The following is a 25,726-nucleotide window of genomic DNA, read 5'->3' as shown; positions in this document are numbered from 1 at the left end:
AGTGGGACACTAACTTGTGCAGTAATCAAAACAGATAGGGACCGCTCTAGACACAATTTATCCCTCTTGACTGTAATAAAGACAAACTAAATTGCTTAGGAAGATTGGCCTGTTATGTGTTTTCTGTTTTAGTGATCCATAACTCCGGTCCCACAATTGTAACATTAACACCCGGCATAACTGAGGTAAGACACCTTGCTAACTTTTCATCTTTTATTACAATCAAGCTAATTTCATTGTTTTATTAGTAATAAATATATGTTTGACAGGATGCAAGTGAGACTATGTCCTCTAAAACAAAAAGTCCTGAACGAGATGCCAAACCACTGGACTGTGAAAAGCCATCACAGCAAACTGCAAAGCTAGAGAATATCAAAACAGAAGATGTAATAGAAGAAAGTGCGGGTAAAGAAATCATAAACCCACCTTCTGATCACAAAATTGAAATGATACCTGTTTGTAACATAAAGACAGAGATCACTGAAACCAAGATAGAGGTATGTATATGTATGTATTTCTCAGAATCTCCTCTGGTCTCCTGGATACAGAAGCCGATCAGTCTCTGCTTAATCCAGGGTCTTAAAGGGGTACTTCGGTGGAAAACTTTTTATTGTTTTGTTTTTTAAATCAACTGGTGCCAGAAAGTTAAACAGATTTGTAAATTACTTCTATTAAAATTTTGTAATGCTTCCAGGACTTATTAGCGGCTGTATACTACAGAGGAAATTCTTTTTGTTTTGGATTTTTCTGTCACGACCACAGTGCTCTCTGCTGACACCTCTGTGTAGGTAAGGAGAAAATCCCCATAGCAAACATGCTGCTCTGGACAGTTCCTAAAATGGACAGAGGTGTCAGCAGAGTGCAATGTGGTTGTGATAGAAGAGAAATCCAAAAAGAGAAGTATTTCCTCTGTAGTATACAGCCGATAATAAGTACTGAAAGGATTAAGAATTTTTAATAGAAGTAATTTACAAATCTGTTTAACTTTCTGGCATCATTTGACTTAAAAGAAAAAAGTTTTCCACCGGAGTACCCCTTTAACATAGCGATCATAATGTATGGATGGAGAACAGCTTTAAAAATAAATAAAAATAAGAGAAAAATATTTTTGCCAAAAATAAAATGTATGTTTAATTTCCACCTCCACTTTGCTTTTATTTCTGTAAAACACCTAAACTGATAGACTTCCTAAATGTCATTTTGAATATTTTGATGGTGACTGGTTTTTTTAACCCCTTAACGACAATGGGCGTAAATGTACGTCATGGTGCCGTGGTAGTTACTAGAGATGAGCGAACTTACAGTAAATTTGATTCGTCACAAACTTCTCGGCTCGGCAGTTGATGACTTATCCTGCATAAATTAGTTCAGCTTTCATGTGCTCCCGTGGGCTAGAAAAGGTGGATACATTCCTAGGAAAGAGTCTCCTAGGACTGTATCCACCTTTTCCAGCCCACCGGAGCACCTGAAAGCTGAACTAATTTATGCAGGAAAAGTCATCAACTGCCGAGAAGTTCGTGACGAATCGAATTTACTGTAAGTTCGCTCATCTCTAGTAGTTACCACACCATGATGTACATTTATGCTTCACCATGACCGAGAGCATCGACCGGTGTTTGCGTCATGCGCGGCAGGTCCCGGCTACTATCAGCAGCGATCGCGCCGATGTCCACCATTAACCCCCTCAGATGCCGTGATCAATACAGATCACAGCATCTGTGGCATTGCGGTACTTTAAATGGATGATCGGATAGCCCGCGCGCTACTGCGGGGATCCGATCATCCATAATGGCGGACGGAGGTCTCCCCACCTGCCTCCGTCAGTCTCCTGGTGTCTTCTGCTCTGGTCTGAGATCGAGCAGACCAGAGCAGAAGATCACCGATAACACTGATCAGTGCTGTGCCCTATGCATAGCACTGAACAGTATTAGCAATCAAATGATTGCTATAAATAGTCCTCTATGGGACATACATGTACGACGTGACCGGGAAGGGTTTCCCGACCTATGACGTACATGTACGTTATACAGATACTGGCCGCTACTCGCGGCATCCCGCAGCGCCTGGTAAGATGGTGGCTATCACTGATAGCCAGCCATCTTGCCTCGGGACCTAGGGGGGCTTTGCCCCCCCCCTTAACAGCGATCGCTACTATCAGCTAGTCAAATATGACTAGCTGCTGGCAGCATTTCGCATAGAAAAATCCTGACCAGCGCAGTGTTAGTGTCCTGATCACAGGGATCGGGACACACACACACTGCTCTGCTAGGAGGCGCCAGTGTCCCTTACCTGTCCCCCTTCCCCGCTGTCCCTTACCCATCCCGAGCTGCCGATGCTGTGCCCGCTGGCATGCTTTAGTTTCAGTTTCACATAATTATTATTATATTTTTTTAAGGAGCTGTTTAGTTGTACAACAGCTCCCCCTAGTGTCCTAAACCTGTTACTACATGTTTTGTACACTAGAGGGAGCTGTACAGAAAAAAAAAAAAAATATATATATATATATATATATATATATATATATATATATATATATATCACACACATTAAATATTGTTCCCCAAAATTTTTTTTTACTTTTGTAGAAAATAAAAAAAAATGCTCATAATAATATAAGCCTTCCTTGTAAAAATTTTAAAGAATGTTTAATGATGCCAGCATAGAGTAGACATGTTGTGGATGTGAATGAATAACTAAATTTGTCATGACTATTTCTCTTACAAGTAGAGAGTTTCAAACATAGAGAAATGCCATTTTTTCAAATTTTTCACAAGAATAGTATTATTATATATATAAATTTAGAGTTTTTCACAAAAAAATCGCTTCATGTATCAACAAAAATTTACCACTAATATAAAGTACAATATGTCTCGGAAAAACAGTCTCTGGATCAGTTTGCCAGGTAAAAGCAGTTCAAAGTTATAACCACTTAGAGACACATGTCAGATTTGAAAAAACGGATTGGGTCATGAAGGCCAAAACTAGTGTTAACGTAAAAAGAAATCTAAATTGCTGCATTTTTGTCACATTTTATTCCCCAAAAATTTTTACAAAATTTACAAAAAGTAAAACCTAATCAAAAGTGGTACTGATAAAAACTACAGATCACAGCGAAAAAATTAGCCCTCATACCACCCCATATATGGAGAAATTAGAAAGTTATAGGTGGTAAAAATAGGGTAATATCAAACATACTAATTTTGTTAAAATAGTTTGAGATTTTTTTTTAAGCGGTACAATTATAGAAAAGAATATATCATGGGTATCATTTTAATTGTATTAACCCACAGATAAAAGAAAACATTTCATTTTTTACCACAAAGTGTACACCGTGAAAACAAAACCTTCCAAAATTAGCTAAATTGGGGCTTTCTTTTCAATTTTCCCACATAAATAATAATTTTGGGTTGCGCTGCACATTTTATGGTAAAATAAGTGATGTCATTACAAAGTAAAATTGATGACCTTCAGGCCAAAATGGAATTGGTCCTTAAGGGGTTAAAATGGAGCGATTTGAGGGTTTCTAACATACAGGCCTCTTAAATCTACTGAACTGAAATTTTGTTGAAAATTTGGAAAATTGCTTCTAAATTTATGAACCTTCTAAAAAAGTTTTATAAAAGGACATTTAACAAATAATGCCTGACATTGTAATTGTGAATTAAAAACTAAATGTGACATATCTTTTGAAGCAGAGGATTTCAAATTTAGAAAGGTTTCCAATATTTCATAAAATTTTCACAAAAAATGCTAAATGCATCAACCAAGATTTTAAAATGGTATTAATGCATTAGAAAGTTATTACCACATAGTTACACATGTCAAATTTTAAAAATTGAGGCTAAAACTCAGGGTAAATCTGACATTATCACTTAGCTTAGTCTTTTTGTTGTCCTCTGAAATGCCACATGATATGTGCTCAAGATAAGAAAACTAATAAAGCAGCGTTGCTTCTGTTAATCATATTCATCAGTACAGCATGTGGAAATAAAATTGTTTTTCCCAGTTCTGTCTGGGAACTGTCTTCCCCATTCCATGCATTACTCTGGTTGCCTACCTTTGAACCCTGTTCAGCTCCACTATGTCTGTCCTGTGCACTAGTCCCCAAAACTGTACACAGTAATAATCCTTTGGATAGGGGATAAGATGTCTGATCGTCGCTGTCATCACTTTGCAGAGCAAACTCTCTCTGTGCGTAAGGACGGGCAATAAAGGGGCCGGAGCATCGTGACATCACAGCTCTGCCCCCTCGTGACATCACAGCCCACCCGCTCAATACAAGTCTATGGGAGGCGGCCACCTCCCATAGACTTGCATGAAGGCAGTGGGGCGTCATGTCATGAGGGGGAGTAGCTGTAACGTCACGATGATCCGGCCCCTGTATCGCCCGTCATTACGCACAGAGCGACTTTGCTCTGTGCAGTGATTACAGTGAAGTGCTGCAGCAGAGATCCTGGGGGTCCCCAGCAGCAGGACCTTTTGGATAGGGGATAAGATGTCTAGGGGCAGAGTACCCCTTTAAGAGGTGGAAAGGAGCCAGAATATCAGGGGAAGGAGGTATATTTATAAAAATATTTAACTTAACATGCCCCAGAAGTTTCTGTGTTAGATGTGAGAGAAAAAAAAAAGCTTTAATGTATATGTAGAGTGTATTAATTGCATTGTTTTGTACTTGAATGGAAAAAAAACTAGGCAAAATGTTTTTTTTCGAAATCTGTAATAATCTTGAAATCTTCACGATTATAAAGTTTCCCGTTCTGTAAAGACTTTTAATCTTAGGCAGAATTATAAGGAATAATGATGGGAAATGGAAAAACTTGCTGCTTTGTTCGCCCTCATAGGTTACATCTCTGTTAGAGGTCTTAATAGTGGGACAGCCTGTAAGGGCTCATTCACAATACTTAATTTCCACCCAGAGATATTTTGGGCTGAAATTCTGTCTGGAGCCTCCTCTGGCAAGAGGACCGCTAGGAAATGTGATAACTCAATAGACAGCAATGCATTTCAGAGCTGATTGTAGTAGGGGTCCGAATTTCTGCAGCGGAACATCTGCTGAACATTATGTAGTGTGAATGGTGCAGCAGAATCCGGATGAGAAAAATTGGAGGCCGATGCACCATATTTTTAACGCAGAATTTTTGTAACTTGTTGTTGTTGTTGTAGGACACTCTTCAAATTGAGCAATCTATAAAGGAAGAAGTATTGCCAGTGAGGGTGAATCCTGGAAAAAGGGCCCATTCAGAGGAAAAAGATGCTGATGTGGAACAAAGAGAGGGAGAATCATTTGCAGGAAAGAGACTATGCAGCAACCAAGACAGAGATAAAGACAACTTGGAGAAGACTGTTCAAATCCCTTTATTGGTATATATGCCTTCATTTGGCTTACTCTTTAAAGTGTGCCAGGGACCCTATGGGGGAGCTTTATCAAAACCTGTGCAGAGAAAAAGTTGACTAGTTGCTCGTAGCAACCAATCAGATTGATTCTTTCATTTTTTTTTTAAGTCCACTGAAAAATGAAAGAAGCAATTTGGTGGCTATGGTTTTGATAAATCTCCCCCTTTAACTTCAGTCATCTATGCCTATTTGGGATGTGGCTTCAAGTAATTTCATGTATGTTGTAATAAGATAAAAAAAAGGGTTTATGTATGGCTCACCTCTCCTGTGCATGTGAATACGGTCTTTTTTAACCGTTAACAGGCAGAATCCAAAAGCAGAAAAGATATCGCAGCACTGGCAGTTTAAAAAAAAATAAATCACCTTTATTCTGTCGTCTTAATAAATCAGGATACAAAATCAAAGTATGGTGCAGCAAAAATAGGGCAAGACAATTGTGAGTTGTTCCTCCTACTGATATGACAAGTTTCTGCCCTACTGGGCCTTAGTCATAGATGCCTAAGGAATTGTTACCTGACTTAACATAGACCTAATTGATGACAGCACCTGTGATAAAGGTGCAGCCAGCCAGTAAGTAAAAAGTGCAAATATAGAAAAAAAACTATATAAAAACATATTAGTAACTCATTACTAAATCAAGCCTATGATTTAAAGAGTACCTGTCATAGTGCAAAAGAAGAAAAAAAAGTGAAATGTTACTCGGTACCCAATCCTGATCATGTGCATATCATCTTTTTTTTGTTTCGGACCTATATATCCAGAGATATAAGCATTTATATGCTGGTGAGTTACTTTTTCATTGTGCAGGCTGGAGGGGGTGTGTCAGTCTGTCTCCCTCACAGAGATTAATCATCTGCGCTGATTCTCAGGAGGGAGCCTGGGCTGTCGGCCAACTCTACTCTCTAACTCTTTCCTCTCTGGTTTCATGCTGTACATGTTACACAGAGGAAGATGCTTGGAGCTTGCCAGCAGTATTCCTAAGACATTATGGCGAGTTCATTACAGGATAAAATGTATAAATATAAGAATAGATCTTTATAAAATGAGTGCAAGGTTTTTTTTAGATAAAAGTACAGCATTTTTATGAATACATTTTCTATCGGTTTTATCTGTTCCTAGTAAAGCTATGGTGGCCGAGATGTCTCCGTGGTCCTAGTGCAGACTTATTCACTCAGTGCTGCACTTACTCAGAGTTTCTGACCGGATGTAGTCTGGATGAAGATTCTGCATTGTGAACCTGGCATTACAAGATCTGATGGTCTTGCACAGCTTTTCTAGGCTACTGAATAGCACACATGCTTAGTTCAGCAACCACATGGCGGCCATTCTAGAGATTATCGCATGCTTTCTGAAATTTGCCTGGTAATAAATTAATATAGCTATAAGCAGCTTGGGAAAGCTGGGGGATAGTGTGGAAGTTTTTTTTTAATTTGATAAATGTTAGTGGGAGTGGGTAGGAATGTACGCACATGTGGTAGCGGGCAGGAGTGAAACACATACATTGGAGAAGCGGGCAGAAACCTTGGACCCTCCAGCTAGTGCGAAACTACAACTCCTGTAATGCCCAAGATGCAGATGGGAGTTGTAGTCCTGCAGCGGCACTCCCAAAGTAGGGGAGACAATGCCTGCAGCCCCTGGAGGGGTCATCTAGTTGCTGGCACTCTGTACTGTACAAAGAAGAGCCTGGCATGGGACTGTTTTTTTAAATCCCACTCCCACCCGTTCCCAATAGGAATAGGAATGTACATACAATGCTCTGCACATATTCCCCATGTATAACAGTGTGTGTAGTGTATGTGTAGTACACACACACTGCTATACATGGGGGTATGTGCCGAGCATTTCACTCTAGTGTATGTACAGATGTGAATAGCAGTGACTGTGCAGACTCAGAGGCCCTGGGTCACTGACCGATGCAATGCGCTGCACATACCTGGCCTACAGGGATGTATGAGGGTTCATTTTTTTTGTGCTGTGGTCTATAGTTCTTATTGGTACCATTTTATGTTTTTATTTAATTTTTTTTATGGCATATGAAGTGAACAAAAATGCGCTATTTTGTAATTCAGCATTTTTTCAATGTGTACGTCATCGACAGTGCAATTTATTTAGCATTATTTTTTAATAGTTCAGACATTTATGCACATGGTGATACCACGTACTTTTTAATTATTTTTTTACATTATTTTATTTAAAAAATGGGGGGGGGGGGGCGGCGCTGAGATTCTATCTTTAGGGAAGGGGTCAATTTTTTTTTACACTTTTTACTTTGTATTATAGCTCCCATAGGGTATGTGCAGACTGCAGAGCATTGCACCCTAGTCTGTAGAATACCATAGGGTGCAATGCTCTGCAGTTTGCCCATACCCCCACCTGTATAGGAAAGTTCATACACACTGTTATAAAGATGGGGGGTATGTTCAGATCATTGCACCCTTGTCTGTAGTGCAGACTAGGGTGCAATGCTCTGCACATACCCCCTTGTGTATATGAACATTCCTATACAGGTACAGGTGGGGGTATGTGCAGAGCATTGCACCCTAGTCTGTACTACGGACAAGGGTGCAATGCTCTGCACATACCCCCCATCTTTATAACAATGTGTGTATTAACTTTCCTATACAGGTGGGGGTATGGGCAGACTGCAGAGCATTGCACCCTATGGTATTCTACAGACTAGGGTGCAATGTGTACAAGAAACACACTTTACATTATATCTTTACCTATAATGACTCCACATTGTCATGTTCCTCACATATATCTTTACATAAAGGCAAGCTCCTCCTCCTTAGCAATTTTTCCTTTCTAAATATTCTGCTATCCTTCTATCCTTCAACCATATCTCTCTGTTTGTTTGTTTTTTTTGGCGCTGTGATTTGTATTTTTTTAATGGCACAATTTTTTTGTTTTGATGAAACTATTTGATCACACTTTATAAAAAAAAATTCTGACTTTAGATGAACGGAACACTGTGCGTTTTCATTATTATTTGGGATGTGAAAATCCTAGCGCCCGATGCCCTGGACAAGCAGTTCCAGGTGGCGGCAGGTGAATTTTTCTGACACTTAGCCCTTCTTCGGACTAGCAGAGCCGGACCGACAACCCGGCAGCTCACAGGGTGTATGGAGCGGGCTCCTAACGCGAGCCCGCTCCATACCCGGTGGCCCCCAGCTGATTGCTGCAGCTGGCATGCGGCGATCGCCACTGCCGATTATTTACCCTTTAGATCAATGCTGTCAAAGTTGACAGGGGCATCTAAAGGTACCTTTTAACCCTCCCTGGTGGTCCAGTGGGGTGGATCGTCCCTCGCAGTGCAATCCACTGTGGAGATAGCTGAAGGGCTTACCTCTACATCCATGGATGCCCCGTGGATCTGCATTTAATTGAGCCTGCCTGGAGCAGGCCCAACCAAATGAGCACAGATCACACAGATCAATGGCATTCTAAGGAACTTCATTGATCTGTATGAGGAATCTAATGATTCCTTCTTAAAGTCCCCTAAGGGGGCTAATTGTGTTAAAAAATAAATAAAAAAAGTTTAATAAAAGTTTAAAAAACAAACATTAACCCCTTCGATATTAAAAGTTCACATCATCCCCCCCCCTCCTTTTTCCCATTTTGCATACAAAAATACATGTAAACATAATAAAAATAACCATATTTGGTATTGGCGCGTGCGTAATTGTCTGAACTATTAAAACATTATAACATTATATATTCCTTACGGAATGTGCAAAAAATAAACTAAGCCCTTATTTACATACTATTATTTTGTGTACCAGGAAAAGTGAAAAGTCATATGGGTCAAGTAGCTTGTGCACCATTTTAGTCCCTTCGGCCATATTTTACATTTTGTTATATATATTATATACATATACACACACACATATATATATGTATGTATGTATGTATGTATATATATATGTGTGTATATGTGTGTATATGTGTGTGTATATATGTGTATGTGTGTATATATGTGTATGTGTGTATATATGTGTATGTGTGTATATATGTGTATGTGTGTATATATGTGTATGTGTGTATATATGTGTATGTGTGTATATATGTGTATGTGTATGTATGTATGTGTATATATATATATGTGTATGTATATATATATGTGTATGTATATATATATATATATATATATATATATATATATATATATATATATATATATATATATATATATATATATATATAATATATTACATACTACATACTAGCTGAGTACCCAACATTGCCCTGTTTTTCCTTCCGAATCCTTGTTGGGGAGGAAAATAAACAAAGGAGGAAGCTTTTGATTTCATATCCCATCCACATATATTGTTGTTATATCCCGTCCCCACAACCTAAAGGCCCGTCCTCTGAGCCCGTCCCATCTTTGTGAGATGGGGTGTGGCTTGCCAGCCAGACTGACACATTCACTAGGAGATGCAGAGCGGAGCTTGTGGAGTAAGGTACTGGAAGTCCCATATACTTGCATGGGACTTAAAACAAAAACCCTTCTTTTATATAAGGGTGTAGGTAAGGGTTAATTTAACTATCATATCTTTTTAGTTAACATATAAGTAATATGTGTACCAGGTATTATTGAAATATCTCCAGCCGTACGGAAGTTATGTGGGAACATACATTTCCCATTGATTTGCATGGGACTTTTAACAAAAACCCTGACCCTCGCAAATGGGGGTAGTTAGGGGTACTACCGTGCTGACAACTTATCCCCTATCTAAAGGATAGGGGATAAGTTGCCTGATCGCGCGAGGTCCCGCCGTTGGGGGACCCCCCTAGCCATCTCGCACGCAGCACCCCGCTCTCATCAGGCTCCAGCATCTCGCCCCCTGCCCATAGACTTGCATTGAGGGGACGAGCGTGAAATCACACGGGAGCGGAGCTGTGACGTCACTATCACCGGCCCCGTCATCAGACCCAGAGCGAATGTTCGCTCCGGGGCCTGATGAGAGCGGGGTGCTGCGTGTGACATCGCGGGGGTCCCCAGCGGCAGGACCCTGCGCGATCAGTAGGGGTGTGAATCTGCAAGAATTTGGCGATACGATTCGAATCTAGATACCAGTGTGGCGATTCGATATATCCCGATTCTGTCTAAACACTTTTATTAAAACTTTATTTATTTATTTTTTATACACTTTATTAGACTTTTAGGAGGAATCATTAGATTCCTCAGACAGATGAATAGAGTTCTATTGAACTCCATTGATCTGCGATCCATTGATAGAGCCTGGTCCAGCCAGGCTCTATCAATGACAGAGCCACGGAGAGCAGGGGAGCAGAGGTAAGCTCCTGCTACCTCCACAGTGGATCGCCCGCGATCGCGCTGTGGGGGGGCGATCCACCCCACTAGCCCACCAGGGAGCATTCACAGGTCCCTTTAGACGCCGCTGTCAGATTTGACAGTGGCGATCTAAAGGGTTAATGGCCAGCCGCGGCGATCGCCGCATGCTGGCTATTAGCGGCGACCCCCGGCTACTGAGAACAGCCAGGAGCTGCAGAGTATGGAGCGGGCACGAGTCCGGAGCCCCTTCCATACATACTGCAGAGCGCCGCATGCTGGGTATTAGCGGTGGTGATGCATCAGCTGCCCCCAGCTACTGAAATTAGCCGGGGGACGCAGAGTACGGAGCGGGCACGAGTCGGAGCCCGCTCCGTACACCCAGAGCGCCGCCGCGTCAGATCCAGCCTGCCCGGCTCCACAAATGTGGAATTTGTATCTCCTGATGCCCGGGGCATGCTGTTCCAGGCGTCAGGAGATAAAAATTCCACATCCCTAAAAGGATCAATTCAAAAATATTTTGAATCGATTCAGTATCGCCAAGTGAAAAATCGCGATAATCTCGCGAATTGATTTTTTTTCTTACATCCCTAGCGATCAGGCAACTTATCCCCTATCCTTTAGAAAGGGGATAAGTTATCAGCTTGGTAGTACCCCTTTAAGTGGACATATAACTAATATGTGACCAAGTATTATTGAAATTTCTCCAGCTGTTTGGAAGTTATGCAGTAACATATATTTCCCATAGACTTGTATGGGGCTTTAACCTGTTAAGGACCAGGCCCATATTGGCTTTAAGGACCAGACCAATTTTATTTTTGCATTTCCGTTTTTTCCTCCTCTCCTTCTAAAAAACTTTTATGTTTCCATCCACAGACCCATATGAGGGCTTGTTTTTTGCGTCACCAATTGTACTTTGTAATTACATCACTTATTTTACCATAAAATGTAAGGCGCAACTAAACAAATATTATTTATGTGGGAAAATTTTAAAGAAACCCGCAATTTAGCTAATTTTGTAAGGTTTTGTTTTCACGCTGTACACTTTCCGGTAAAAATTACATGTTTTCTTCTGTGGGTCAGTACGATTTAAAACTATACCCATGTTATATGCTTTTCTATAATTGTACCGCATAAAAAAAAAAAAAAAAAAAAAAAAAATCTCAAACCATTTTAACAAAATTTGTATGTTTGAAATTTCCCTATTTTGACCACCTATAACTTTCTAATTTTTCCGTATATGGGGCGGTATGAGGGCTCATTTTTTGTGCCATGATCTGTAGTTTTTATCAGTACCACTTTTGCTTAGGTTTTACTTTTTTATAAATTTTTTCAAAAAATGTGACAAAAAAGCAGCAATTTTGGACTTTTTTTTTTTTTTTTTAAAAGTTTATGCCGTTCACCGTACGGGATAATTAACAATATATTTTAATAGTTCAGAGTTTTACGCACGCGGCGATACCAAATATGTGTATTAATTTTTTTACGCTTTTTTGGGGGTTAAATGGGGAAAACGGACGTTTTACATTTTTTTTATTTATTTTTTATTGGGGAGGGGATTTTTCACATTTTTTAAAAAATTTTTATTTAACTTTTTTTTTTTTTTTTTTACACTTTAACCCCTTAAGGACACAGGGTTTTTCAGTTTTGGCATTTTAACTTTTTCCCCATCACCTTATAAAAATCATAATGCTTTATGGCTTATTTTTTGCTCCACCAATGTTACTTTGCAGTGACATTAGTCATTTTACCCAAAAATCCACGGCGAAACGGGAAAAAAAATTAATTGTGCGACAAAATTGAAGAAAAGATGTCATTTTGTAACTTTTGGGGGCTTGCATTTCTACGCAGTGCATTTTTCAGTAAAAATAACACCTTATCTTCTGTAGGTCCATACGGTTAAAATTATACCCTACTATAACTTTTTTATTTTTCCGCGTACGTGCAGGTATGAGGACTAATTTTTTGCACAGTGTTCTGAAATTTTTATCAGTACCACTTTTGTATTGCTCGGACTTTTTGATCTTTTTGTATTCATTTTTTTCATGATATAAAAAGGAAGCAATCAAATCCCGATCGGACGCGGCGGAGACAGGTAAGGGGACCTCCGCTCGTGTCCTAGCTGATCGGGACATCGCGATTTTATCGCGATGTCCCGATCAGCCCGACTAAGCTGCCAGGAAGCGTTTACTTTCACTTTCAGATGCGGCGGTCAACTTTGATCGCCGCATCTGAAGGGTTAATAGCGCGCGGCACAACGGTCTGTGCCGTGCGCTGTTAGCCCAGGGTCCCGGCTATGAATAGCAGCCGGGACGACCCGGTGTGATGCGGGGTCACAGTGTGACCCTGTTTTAAACGCCGGGACCGGGCGTAGGGCGTACAGGTACGCCCTATGTCCTTAAGGGGTTATTGGTCCCTCTAGGGGACTATTGATAGCCATCATTTGATTGCTAATACTGTTCAGTGCTATGTATAGGACATAGCCCTGATCAGTATTATCGGTGATCTTCTGCTCTATCTCAGACCAGAGAAGACCCCGGGAGACGGCCGGAGCCAGGTGAGGGGACCTCCGGCTGCCATGCTGGATGATCAGATCCCCGCGGCAGCGCTGTGGGCAATCCAATCATCCATTAAAAGTACAGCACTGCCGCAGATGCCGTGATCTGTACTGATCATGGCATCTGAGGGGTTAATGGCGGACATCCGCGCGATCGCACATACACACATATATAATTTTTTTTTTTTACAGTTAAAACTAGTTTTTAGTTAAAACTGGTTTTCCCTAGTGAAAACTAGTTTTGACTGAATGCCTTTGTGAATACTAGAATTGACTGCTTTTTCCCAGTTAAAACCTGATACTGATTGCCTTTACAATAGTAAATAACAGCAAAAATTAACAAAGCATCCTATTCCCTCCCCCCCCTTCTCCCTCCTTTCCCTTCCCCCTATCTAGCACCAGCTAGGTGGTCTCCTTCCACTTCTTCCATTCACTTTCAATCTTAGGACCATTTTTCTTCCCTCTATAATAAATAGACTCATATCATCTTATCTGTTCTATTGTGTTTTGCCACTCTTGAACTTTTGGACCCTCTGGGGCAAACCCTCTCCCCAATATTAATATTCTTGCCATTCCAAAGATCTTTACTATAGCATTATTTCTCACCTCCTCCCTTAATCCTATCCCTAGAATAGCTGTTTTAACATCAAAATTAATTTTTTTCCCAAATTTCTTCTCAGTTATTTTGTAAATCTCTGTCCAGAACTTGTTTAGCTTAGGACACCCCCAGGCAATATGAATCAAATCTGCCTCTTTAGCTTGGCATTTTGGACACTTAGTCTAGTCTTTTTCCTAAGTTATGTAAGAACCTAGGTGTATATGGAATCCTATGAGCCAATTTTCTCATTGAAATTTTATGATTCAGAATTAGAGTTGAATGCACAATATTTTTTAAAACCTCCCTTCATTCTTCTACTTCTATTTGTTCAACCTCTATTTGACCACGATTTTGTCTCCGGTTTAAAAACCGTACTGCAACCGCATACGTTTTTTTTATCATGGACTTCAATGGGAAATGCACATGTACAGTTCCATACGGGAAAAAAGTATACGTTTTTACTTTGCACATGCGCATTTGAATCCTAAAGTCCTCACCCAAGACTCCTCCCATTAAAAATGGACAAAATTTTCTAAAACGTATGTTTTTTTTTTTCTTTAACCTCTTCAGGACATAGGGCGTATGGATACGCCCTGAATCCCGAGTCCTTAAGGACCGAGGGCGTATCCATACGCCCGTGGGAATTCCGGCCCCCACCGCTAGCCGGTTGGGGACCGGAGCCGGATGCCTGCTGAAATCGTTCAGCAGGCATCCCGGCATATCGCCCAGGGGGGTCATTATGCCCCCACATGTCGGCGATCGCCGCAGATCGCTGGACAATTCAGTCCAGCGATCTGCGGCGATTCCGGGTCAATCGGGTCTCCAGTGACCCGGAATTACTGGCTGTTCGGGGCCGTCTCTGACAGCCCCGAACAGCCAGAGCCTGCAGGGGTGGGTGAGGTGGCACTGGTGCCACCTCACGATCGCCCTGATTCGTCGGCCGGATTACCGGCCGACCAATCAGGGCGCCTGCTGCGGGTGTCACTCCCGCACCCGCTCCGCCCCTCTTCTGGAGGACGTGAGCGGGTGCGGGACGTGCACCCCGGGTGCTGGGGACCCCGATCCCCGGCGCCCCTGTTGGGATCGGGGCCCCAGGAGCAGCTGCGGCGGCGGAGACGACGAGGGACTGACCTGTGCGGCGAGGATCGTTGGAGGTGAGTGACAGCCTCCTGCTGTTGCTTAGCAACAGCTCCCAGCATGCAAAAAGGGCATGCTGGGAGCTGTAGGTATGCAACAGCAGGAGGCAGACCACCACAACTCCCAGCATTCCCTTATGGGCATGCTGGGACTTATGGTTTTGCAACAGCTGGAGGCACATTCTTTCTATGGAAAAGTGTACCTTCAGCTGTTGTCTAACTACAACTCCCAGCTTGCACAAACAGCTAAAGTGCATGCTGGGAGTTGTAGTGGTGCATCTGCTGGTTGCATAACTACAACTCCCAGCATGCACGTTGGCTGTCGGTGACTGCTGAGAGTTGCAGTTTTGCAACAGCTGAAGGCACACTGGTTGTGAAACACTGAGTTAGGTCACAAACTCAGTGATACATAACCAGTGTGCCTACAGTTGTTGCAAAACTGCAACTCTCAGCAGTCACCGACAGCCAACGGGCATGCTGGGAGTTGTAGTTATGCAACAGCTGGATGCCCCCCCCCCCCCCCCCCCCCCAATGTGAACGTACAGGGTACACTCACATGGGCGGAGGATTACAGTAAGTATCTGGCTGCAAATTTGAGCTGCCGCAAACTTTCTGCTGTAGCTCAAATTGCCAGCGAGAAACTACTGTGAACCCCCACCCTTGCGACTGTACCCTAAAAACACTACACTACACTAACACACAATAAAATAAAAAGTAAAAAAACACTACATATACACATACCCCTACACAGCCCCCCTCCCCTCCCCAATAAAAATGAAAAACGTCTGGTACGCCACGGTTTCCAGAACGGAGCCTCCAGCTGTTGCAAAACAACTCCCAGTATTGTCGGACAGCCGTTGACTGTCCAGGCATGCTGGGAGTTTTGCAACAGCTGGAGGCACCCTGTTTGGGAATCACTGGCGTAGAATACCCCTATGTCCACCCCTATGCAAGTCCCTAATTTAGGCCTCAAATGCGCATGGCGCTCTCACTTTGGAGCCCTGCCGTATTTCAAGGCAACAGTTTAGGGTCACATATGGGGTATCGCCGTACTCGGGAGAAATTGTGTTACAAATTTTGGGGGGTATTTTCTGCTTTTACCCTTTTTAAAAATGTAAAATTTTTGGGAAACCAAGCATTTTAGGTAAAAAAATATTTTTTTTTTTTACATATGCAAAAGTCGTGAAACACCTGTGGGGTATAAAGGTTCACTTAACCCCTTGTTACGTTCCCCGAGGGGTCTAGTTTCCAAAATGGTATGCCATGTGTTTTTTTTTTTTTTGCTGTTCTGGCACCATAGGGGCTTCCTAAATGCGGCATGCCCCCAGAGAAAAATTTGCGTTCAAAAAGCCAAATGTGACTCCTTCTCTTCCGAGACCTGTAGTGCGCCAGCAGAGCACTTTTCACCCCCATATGGGGTGTTTTCTGAATCGGGAGAAATTGGGCTTCAAATTTTTAGGGGTATTTTCTGCTATTACCCTTTTTAAAAATAAAAATTTTTTGGGAAAACAAGCATTTTAGGTAAAATTTTTTTTTTTTTTTTTACATTTGCAAAAGTCGTGAAACACCTGTGGGGTATTAAGGTTCACTTTATCCCATGTTACATTCCCCGAGGGGTCTAGTTTCCAAAATGGTATGCCATGTGTTTTTTTTTTTTGCTGTTCTGGCACCATAAGGGCTTCCTAAAGGTAATATGCCCCCCAAAAACCATTTCAGAAAAACGTACTCTCCAAAATCCCCTTGTCGATCCTTCCCTTCTGAGCCCTCTACTGCGCCCGCCGAACACTTTACATTAGACATATGAGGTATGTGCTTACTCGAGAGAAATTGGGCTACAAATACAAGTAAAAATTTTGTCCTTTTACCCCTTGTAAAAATTCAAAAATTGGGTCTACAAGAACATGTGAGTATAAAAAATGAAGATTGTGAATTTTCTCCTTCACTTTGCTGCTATTCGTGTGAAACACCTAAAGGGTTAAAACGCTGACTGAATGTCATTTTGAATACTTTGGGGGGTGTAGTTTTTATAATGGGGTCATTTATGGGGTATTTCTAATATGAAGACCCTTCAAATCCACTTCAAACCTGAACTGGTCCCTGAAAAATACTGAGTTTGAAAATTTTGTGAAAAATCGGAAAATTGCTGCTGACCGTTGAAGCCCTCTGGTGTCTTCCAAAAGTAAAAACACGTCAATTTTATGATGCAAACATAAAGTAGACATATTGTATATGTGAACCAAAAAAAAAATGTATTCGTAATATCCATTTTCCTTACAAGTAGAGAGCTTCAAAGTTAGAAAAATGCTAAATTTTCAAATTTTTCATCAAATTTACGGATTTTTCACCAAGAAAGGATGCAAGTATCGACAAAAATTTACCACTATGTTAAAGTAGAATATGTCACGAAAAAACTATCTCGGAATCAGAATGATAACTAAAAGCATTCCAGAGTTATTAATGTTTAAAGTGACAGTGGTCAGATGTGCAAAAAACGCTCCGGTCCTCAAGGCCAAAATGGGCTCCGTCCTGAAGGGGTTAAAAACTGACGGAACTGTATACATTTTTAAAAACAGTAAACTGTTTAAAAACGCATACGGTTTACTTTTTTCCATACTGTTCCATCCGTTTTTTTGCCATACGGTTTTCTTTACAAAAACGGATTGAAAACAGTATGGCAAAAACGTGATGTGAACCCAGCCTAAGTAGGGTATAATTTTAATCGTATGGACCTACATAATAAAGATAAGGTGTCATTTTAAATGAAAAATTTACTGTATAGAAACAGAAGCCCCCAAAATTTACAATATGGTGTTTTTTCTTCCATTTTGTCACACAATGATTTTTTTTTTCCATTTCGCCGTAGATTTTTGGTAAAATGACTGATGTCATTACAAAGTAGAATTGGTGGCGCAAAAAATAAGCCATCATATGGATTTTTAGGTGCAAAATTGAAAGGGTTATGATTTTTAAAAGGTAAGGAGGAAAAAACGAAAGTGGAAAAATGCTATGTCCTTAAGGGGTTAATAACATCTCTATCCTGCCAGCATAACAGCTTAACCAATAAGGTTCTAGATGGTGAGCCTGCTGGCAGCCTTTTAACAGGGATTCTGTGCGCTCTTTCTACGTGAAATATTGCTGAGTGCCGATTCACCAACTGAGTGCTTTAGCCATTTATCTATAAAGACTACCGGATTATCATCTCCTTCCATTTCTCGGAGTCCTATAATCCGCACATTACTGTGGCGAGATCTGTCCTCTAAATCAACCAATTTTTCTTTGAGCTGTTTGATATCTGTTTTCATGGCCTCCCGTTCTTTCTTCATATCTCCTAATTCCTTCTCCATACGTGGAACTGCCTTCTCAATCAGCTTCACTCTGTCCTTGATCTTATTTGTGTCTTTTTATTAGCGAAACATCTATACTGAGTGTTCCAACCTTGGAAGTCATTTCCTCCAATGCAGTGTTACACTTCTCCACACCATTTAGGATTGTGCTCAAGACATGTGCATTCATACTGGCCCTCTCTCCCTCTTCCTTTTCATTCTGGAGTACCGCATATCTTGACCCACTGACTCCAGAGGGAAGATCCGCTTCTTGGCCAGTGTATTTTGGTGTCTGCGTTTTAAAATTATCATGTGGGGATTTTAGATACTTATCCATTCTAGTATTATGTGTATATTCAATCCCTCCCCCTCCAGATTTCCTGGTATTAGGTTTCGGTGGCATAACCAGGGTTTGATGTTACTTGCTTCTTTTTATTTATTTTTCACCGCACCCACTGCAGCCTGATGCGTATCTTATTCAGTTTTGTAGGGCGCAACAAAAAAGTAACGTGACAGAGGGAAGAGCCATCTCAGTATACCGCATATAATAAATATTACTGCATCATTTTCCCAAATGTCTATGAATGGAGAATTTTTAGTCAGGACTTACAGTTCTGTTGCGTTTTTCTCATCAGCAATCTTTTTCTTCTAAAAACATCAGCAGAGGACACTATTGTAGTACGGCTCTATCACATTGTCTTATGAGGTGTTCGCTCCTCCATTTGCGGATTTCAGACACCAGTACCGGGAGCTGCGTCTCTCTCCCGGCATCTTCCCGGAGTATGTCGTCCGCCGCCGATCACATGGCTCCGCTCCTCCAATCATGCTCCCCTGCACAAGGATTTCTCGCCGTCTCAGAAGGGCTGCGTCCGGACTCATCCCCCTAGGTCCGGAGGGGAGAGGGCACAGTACCTAAAGCAGGATCCATCAGGCAGTCACGGTTGCTCAGGCGCGGGAACCGACAGCGTCACGTCATACCGTCACCTGACCCGCGATTGGTACTGATTGCCTTTGTTGAAACACCAGTTTTTCCTAAATGCCTTAATACAAAGTAGAATATTTACTGAACACCTTCGTTCAAACTAGAATTTACTGCTATTCAAAATGAATGTCAGTTAAAACTGGTTTAAAGTAGAGAAAACTAGTTTTAACTGAGAAAGTGAGGCACCTGATGATGCAAAGGTATTAAATGAATCGGAGGAAGTATTAGCTGTTATGTATTGAATTTGTTTTAATGCCTTTTATGCCTGCTAGTTTTGACTTTTATGAACCAGCCCATTTTTCAAACCTGATGTGTCTCTTTATGTGGTAATAACTGTAGAATACTTTCACTGAGCAAAGCGATTCTGAGGTTGTTTTATTTCGTGACCTATTGTACTTTTTAATAGTAGTAGTTTTTGTTACAGTAGTTTTTGTTAAAGATACAGTGGGGGAAAAAGGTATTTAGTCAGCCACCAATGATGCAAGTTTTCCCACTTAAAAATATGAGAGGCTTGTAATTTTATATAGGTATACCACAACTATGAGAGACATAATGAGAAAAAATCCATAAAATCACTGTCTGATTTTTTTTTTTTTTTTTAACAATTTATTTGCAAATTATGGTGGAAAATAAGTTTTTGGTCACCTAAAAACAAGCAAGATTTCTGGCTCTCACAGACCTGCAACTTCTTCTTTGAGTCTCCTCTGTCCTCCACTCATTACCTGTATTAATGGCCCCTGTTTTAACTTATCAGTATAAAAGACACCTGTCCACAACTTCAAACAGTCACACTGTCGAAGGACACCAGAAATTAAATTGTAGACCTGCACCAGGCTGGGAAGACTGAATCTGCAATAGGCAAGCAGCTTGGTGTGAAGATATCAACTGTGGGAGAAATTATTAGAAAATGAAAGACCTACAAGACCACTGATAACCTCCCTCAATCTGGGCTCCCCGCAAGATCTCACCCCGTGGTGTCAAAATGATCATGATAATGCAGTGCCAGACGTGTCCCCCTGCTTAAGATAGTACATGTCCAGGCCTGTCTGAAGTTTGCTAGAGAGCATTTGGTTGATCCAGAAGAGGATTGGGAGAATGTCATATGGTCAGATTAAACCAAAGTTGAGTTTTTACCAAAAAGTTCTACTCGTCGTGTTTGGAAGAGAAAGATTGCATCCAAAGAACACCTGTGAAGCATGGGGATGGAAACATCATGCTTTGGGGCTGTTTTTCTGCAAAGGGACCAAGACGAATGATCCGTGTAAAGGAAAGAATAAATGGGCCATGTATCGTGAGATTTTAAATGAAAATCAGCAACGGCATTGAAGATGAAACGTGGCTGGGTCTTTCAGCATGACAATGATCCCAAACACCGCCTGGACAACGAAGGAGTAGCTTCGTAAGAAGACTTTCAACCCCATAGAAAAATCTTTTGGAGGGAGTTGAAAGTCTGTGTTGCCAAGCGGCAGCCCCAAAACATCACTGCTCTAGAGGAGATCTGCATGGAGGAATGGGCCAAAATACTAGCAACAGTGTGTGTGAAAACCTTGTGAAGACTTACAGAAAACATTTGACCTCTGTCATTGCCAACAAAGGGTATATAACAAAGTATTGAGATTAACTTTTGTTATTGACCAAATACAGTCATGGCCATAAATATTGGCACCCCTGAAATTTTTCAAGAAAATGAAGTTTTTTTCACAGAAAAGGATTGCAGTAACACATGTTTTGCTATACACATGTTCCCTTTGTGTGTATTGGAGCTAAACCAAAAAAGGGAGAGAAAAAAGCAAACTGGACATAATATCAAACCAAACTCCAAAAATCGACTGGACAAAATTATTGGCACCCGTAACTTAATATTTGGTTGCACACCCTTTGGAAAAAATTAACTGAAATCAGTCACTTCCTATAACCATCAATAAGCTTCTTACATCTCTCAGCTGGAATGTTGGAACACTCTTCCTTTGCACACTGCTCCAGGTTCTTGGAAGGGCGCCTTTTCCCAACAGCAATTTTAAGATCTCTCCACAGGTATTAAATGGGATTCAGATCTGGACTCACTGCTGGCCACTTCAGAACTCTCCAGCACTTTGTTGCCGTCCATTGCTGGGTGCTTTTTGACATATGTTTGGGGTCATTGTCCTGCTGGAAGACCCAAGATCTCGGACACAAACCCAGCTTTCTGACAGTGGGCTGTACAGTGCAACCCAAAATCCATTGGTAATCCTCAGATATCATGATTCCTTGCACACATTCAAGGCACCCAGTGCCAGAGGCAACAAAATAACCCCAAAATATCATTGAACCTTCACCATATTTCACTGTAAGTACTATGTTCTTTTCTTTGTAGGCCTCATTCTGTTTTCGGTAAACCGTAGAATGATATGCTTTGCCAAAATGCTCTATCTTGGTCTCATCTGTCCTCAAGATGTTTTCCCAGAAGGATTTTAACTTAAGTTCATTTTGGCAAAATGTAGTCTTGCTTTTTAGGTCTCTGTGTAAGCAGTGGGTTCCTCCTGGGTCTCCTGCCATAGCGTTTCATTTCATTTAAATGTGGACGGATAGTTCGCACTGACACTGATGCTCCCTGAACCTGCAGGACAGCTTGAATATCTTTGGAACTTGTTTGGGGCTGCTTATCCACCATCTGGACTATTCTGCGTTGACACCTTTCATAAATTTTTCTCTTCCGTCCATGCCCAGGGAGATGAGCTACAGTGCCATGGGTTGCAAACTTCTTGATAATGTTGTGCACTGTGGACAAAGGCAAATCTAGATCTCTGGAGACAGACTTGTAACCTTGAGATTGTTGATATTTTCCCACAATTTTTGTTCTAAAGTCTTCAGACAGTTCTCTTCTCCTCTTTCTGTTGTCCATGTGGCACACACAGACACATAATGCTAAGACTAAGTGAACTTCTCTCTTTTTTTTTTTAATCTGCTTTCAGGTGTGATTTTTATATTGCCCACACCTGTTGCTTGTCCCAGGTGAGTTTAAAGGCGCTTGAAACAATCTTATTTTTCCACAATTTTGAAATGGTGCCAATAATTTTGTCCAGCCCATTTTTGGAGTTTGGTGTGAAATTATGTCCAATTTGCCTTTTTCCTCCCTTTTTTGGTTTAGTTCCAATACACAAAAAGGGAATAACCATGTGTATAGCAAAACATGTGTTACTGCAATCCTTTTCTGTGAGAAATACTTTTTGAAAAATTTCAGGGGTGTCAACATTTACGGCCATGACTGGATTAGAGAAGGACAGGGCTACCTGCTCTTGGCGGAGATGTCAAACAGGGTGGCCTGTGCTCAGTCTGCCCCAACCACATCGCACTGCCATGGCGGAAGGGCCCACGCCCTCCCCATCCCTCGCAGGTGGGAAGGAAAGGGAGCGCAAGGGGTCCGCAACTATGTCAGTGACCCACCCGACCACGTCTTGAAACACAGAACCAGAAGTCTAACGTGCATGCAAGTCGGAGGGCATGACGCGAAACCCTTTTGTGCAATGAAGGTGGGATCCTGTTTCCGCCATCCAGGCAGCAGGCGCACCACCAGCCCATATCGCCCGCACCGTCAAGGAGGTAGAGCATGCATGTGCGCGATAGGACCCGAATAATGGTGAACTATGCCTGGGCAGGGCAAAGCCAGAGGAAACTCTGGAGTTTTGCAGTGGTCCTGACATGCAAAGTGGTCAACCCACACGAGCGTGCTTAGCGGAGGCAGCATAGTCGGCCTGTCAGGAGTCAGGCGTCGTCGCTCAACCTATAAGCATCATTCTTAAGCACCACGTGTAAACAAGATGATCTTTGACCTCTGTGGAAGCTAGATAACTCTGACCTTTGTGGAAACAGTTTGAGTCCTTTAGTTAAAACTATTTATTTTTCTTTACTTTAAACAAGTTTTAACTGACATTCGGTTTGTAGAAGGCGTTCAGTAAATATTCTAGTTTGTACTAAGGCGTTCATGAAAAACTGGTGCTTCAACAAAGGTGTTGAGTAAAAACTGGTTTTAACTGGGGGAAAAAAGCCGTCAATTCTAGTTTTCACATAGGCATTGTCAAAACTAGTTTTCACTAGGGAAAACCAGTTTTAACTAAAAACTAGTTTTAACTGTAAATATATATTATACTTTTTAAGTTCCCATAGGGGGCTATTATGAGCAATTATTTGCAATTGCGTAGCATTGTACAGTGAAATTTTTGTTTTTGACTGTAGTCTGGCTGAGGTAGAGTGGCCGGGTTCAGCACAACCTCTTTGGGACTTGAGCTCTAAGCGTAATGTGCCTCTTTGTACTTTTTCCAGCATTAGGTCACCCTTTCTGTGAGCCAGAACTGGACAGCATATTACAGATAAAGAGAATGAATAGTATATTCCAATAAAAGACAATATATGTCACAGCCACACCACCACCCCTTCACTATGACCTTCACAGATCATACCTAGAAAACTATTCTATAGATGTCAATGAAAGAGCTCCAGGCAATTGTTTCCTATGGTGCATGTGGCTGCTTTAAAATATCTCAAATGAAATGTACATAAAAATAATTTGTCCGAAAATTTAGAAAAAATATTATCATATTCCATAGTGACACATTACCTTTTTGTTTTTACAGGGCATTTGGGGAGATATACCATCAGAGTCTGTGGAGTCTGCTGGGACCAGTGAACAAGAGAACACCGGATCTGCTCTGATCTGTCAACTAACTGACACTGCACAAGAATTGCGCACAGCTTTTATTTTGGCAAAAAAAGAACAGATTGAAGTAGTGAGTTTCCATTACACAGAATTACACTAAAACTGTGTTCTCAGTATTTTACATAGCAATTTTGAACTTTGCTATGTGCTGCCAAGGCAGAAAGACTAAAATGTATCAGCCTACACACTGTAATTTCAAAATGTGAAATCTGCGACCATGAGCAATTACACTTCAAGAATTGGCATGTCAATTCTTGATGAGTATTTCATATGGAATTATACCATTGAACTTAGAAATTTTCCTCCAAATCTGCATTGAGAAAGATTTGATGAGTATCTTTGACAATGTTTGCTTGTCCATTACTCAGGATATATGTTCCTATTATATTTCCTATTGGAATCCAGCTTGAAAATCCAGCAATTCTCCAACATGAAGTTAACATTGTGGTCAGTAGGAGTTCCGCTGTCCCATTCATGTGGAATTCTGCAATCCTCATTCCACAAAAAGTGGAATGAACGTGTAAATTATTTTAGCAGAATCTGCTCATAAATGCATAGTCAAAAATGTATATGTCCAAGCGGTCCTACCACCTATGGGCTGCTTTTGCATGGTGAATTTCTAAGCGTGATTCCTCCTGGAAATTCTGCAGTGTGAAATTGTCCTTAGGGTATGTTTGCACAAAGTAATGTTAGTCAGATATTCCACCTCAAAGTCTTTATAGAATTTGAGCCCTATTTATTTTAAGAGGAAATCTGCAACCTTATGCATATCTATTCTTTACAAGGATTCCATGTGGAATTATGCATTTTCAATTAATGCAGTTTTGACAAGGATTCCCTTATCAATTGCTTAGGAAATTTTACTTGTCATTTTCCTTGGTGGGAACATATTCTTAGGCTATGTTTACACAGTGGAATGTCCACACGGAAATTTTCAGTGCAGACATTCCACAGACAGCATGTTCTGCTGGCGCTAGGACCGCTAGGAAAAAAATCAAGCGCCAATGCATTTCCGAGTGGAATTCACAAAAACATTTAAACGGGTTCAATGTTCTGCGGCAGATATTGCTGCTGCGGAAATTCTGCCGTGTGAACAGAGCAGCAGAGTCTCATTGAAATCAATGAGACGCTGCTGCGAATTGCCCATGTGCAAGATTCATGCAGAATTCTGCACAAACATTCTGCCAAGTTAAATAGGTAATCTAGTGCACCTGATGCTATCCTAAATTGGTTATCCAAAGTTTAACCCATTAAGGACACAGGGCATACTTGTACGCTCTGCGCCTACTCCCCTTCTCTGATGTGCGTTCAGGAGCTTAGCGTGCATCATAGCGGGATGGTCTCGGTGGCCGGGACCCGTGGATAATGCCGGACAGCACAGTTATCCAGCACTTACCCTTTAGACAGTGCGATCAACTTTGACTAAAATGTTAAAAAAAAACAATCCAGGTGTCCGAATCAGCTGAGAGAACAGCGGGAGGGCCTTACTTGCCTCTACACCGTCTGATCGGTGCTTCCATGCTCCTGTCAACCATAGCCCTCTGGAGCAATTGAGCACCAATAGCACTAATCAATGCTGCTCTATGGAATAACATTGAACAGTATATGCAATCAGAAGACTGCATGTAATAGCATCCTATAGGGTTAAAAAAAATAGTAAGAAAAAGTGAATTAACCCCTTCCCTAATAAGTTTAAATCACCCCCCTTTCCCATAAAAAAAAAATAAAAAATGTAAACAAGCATAAACAT

At 41.2% G+C, this 25,726-nt stretch overlaps 1 protein-coding gene across 10 annotated transcripts in view; it reads left to right on the top strand.

The window, feature by feature from the left end:
* Positions 1-25,726, top strand: part of LOC130356364 (uncharacterized) — a 152,874-nt gene that overhangs the window by 111,151 nt on the left and 15,997 nt on the right. For all 10 annotated transcript variants that reach the window (XM_056557782.1, XM_056557781.1, XM_056557783.1 and 7 more), the window contains exons 6-9: positions 133-185; positions 270-497; positions 5,164-5,361; positions 23,894-24,046. In XM_056557782.1, coding sequence (XP_056413757.1) covers positions 133-185; positions 270-497; positions 5,164-5,361; positions 23,894-24,046 — 632 coding nt within the window. The remainder of the gene's footprint in view (positions 1-132; positions 186-269; positions 498-5,163; positions 5,362-23,893; positions 24,047-25,726) is intronic.

The sequence above is a fragment of the Hyla sarda genome, chromosome 2 (assembly GCF_029499605.1).
Source record: "Hyla sarda isolate aHylSar1 chromosome 2, aHylSar1.hap1, whole genome shotgun sequence".
NCBI classification, from domain to species: Eukaryota; Metazoa; Chordata; class Amphibia; order Anura; family Hylidae; genus Hyla; species Hyla sarda.
Note: the sequence above shows the minus strand (reverse complement) of the source record. Positions and strands in the feature narration are given on the sequence as shown.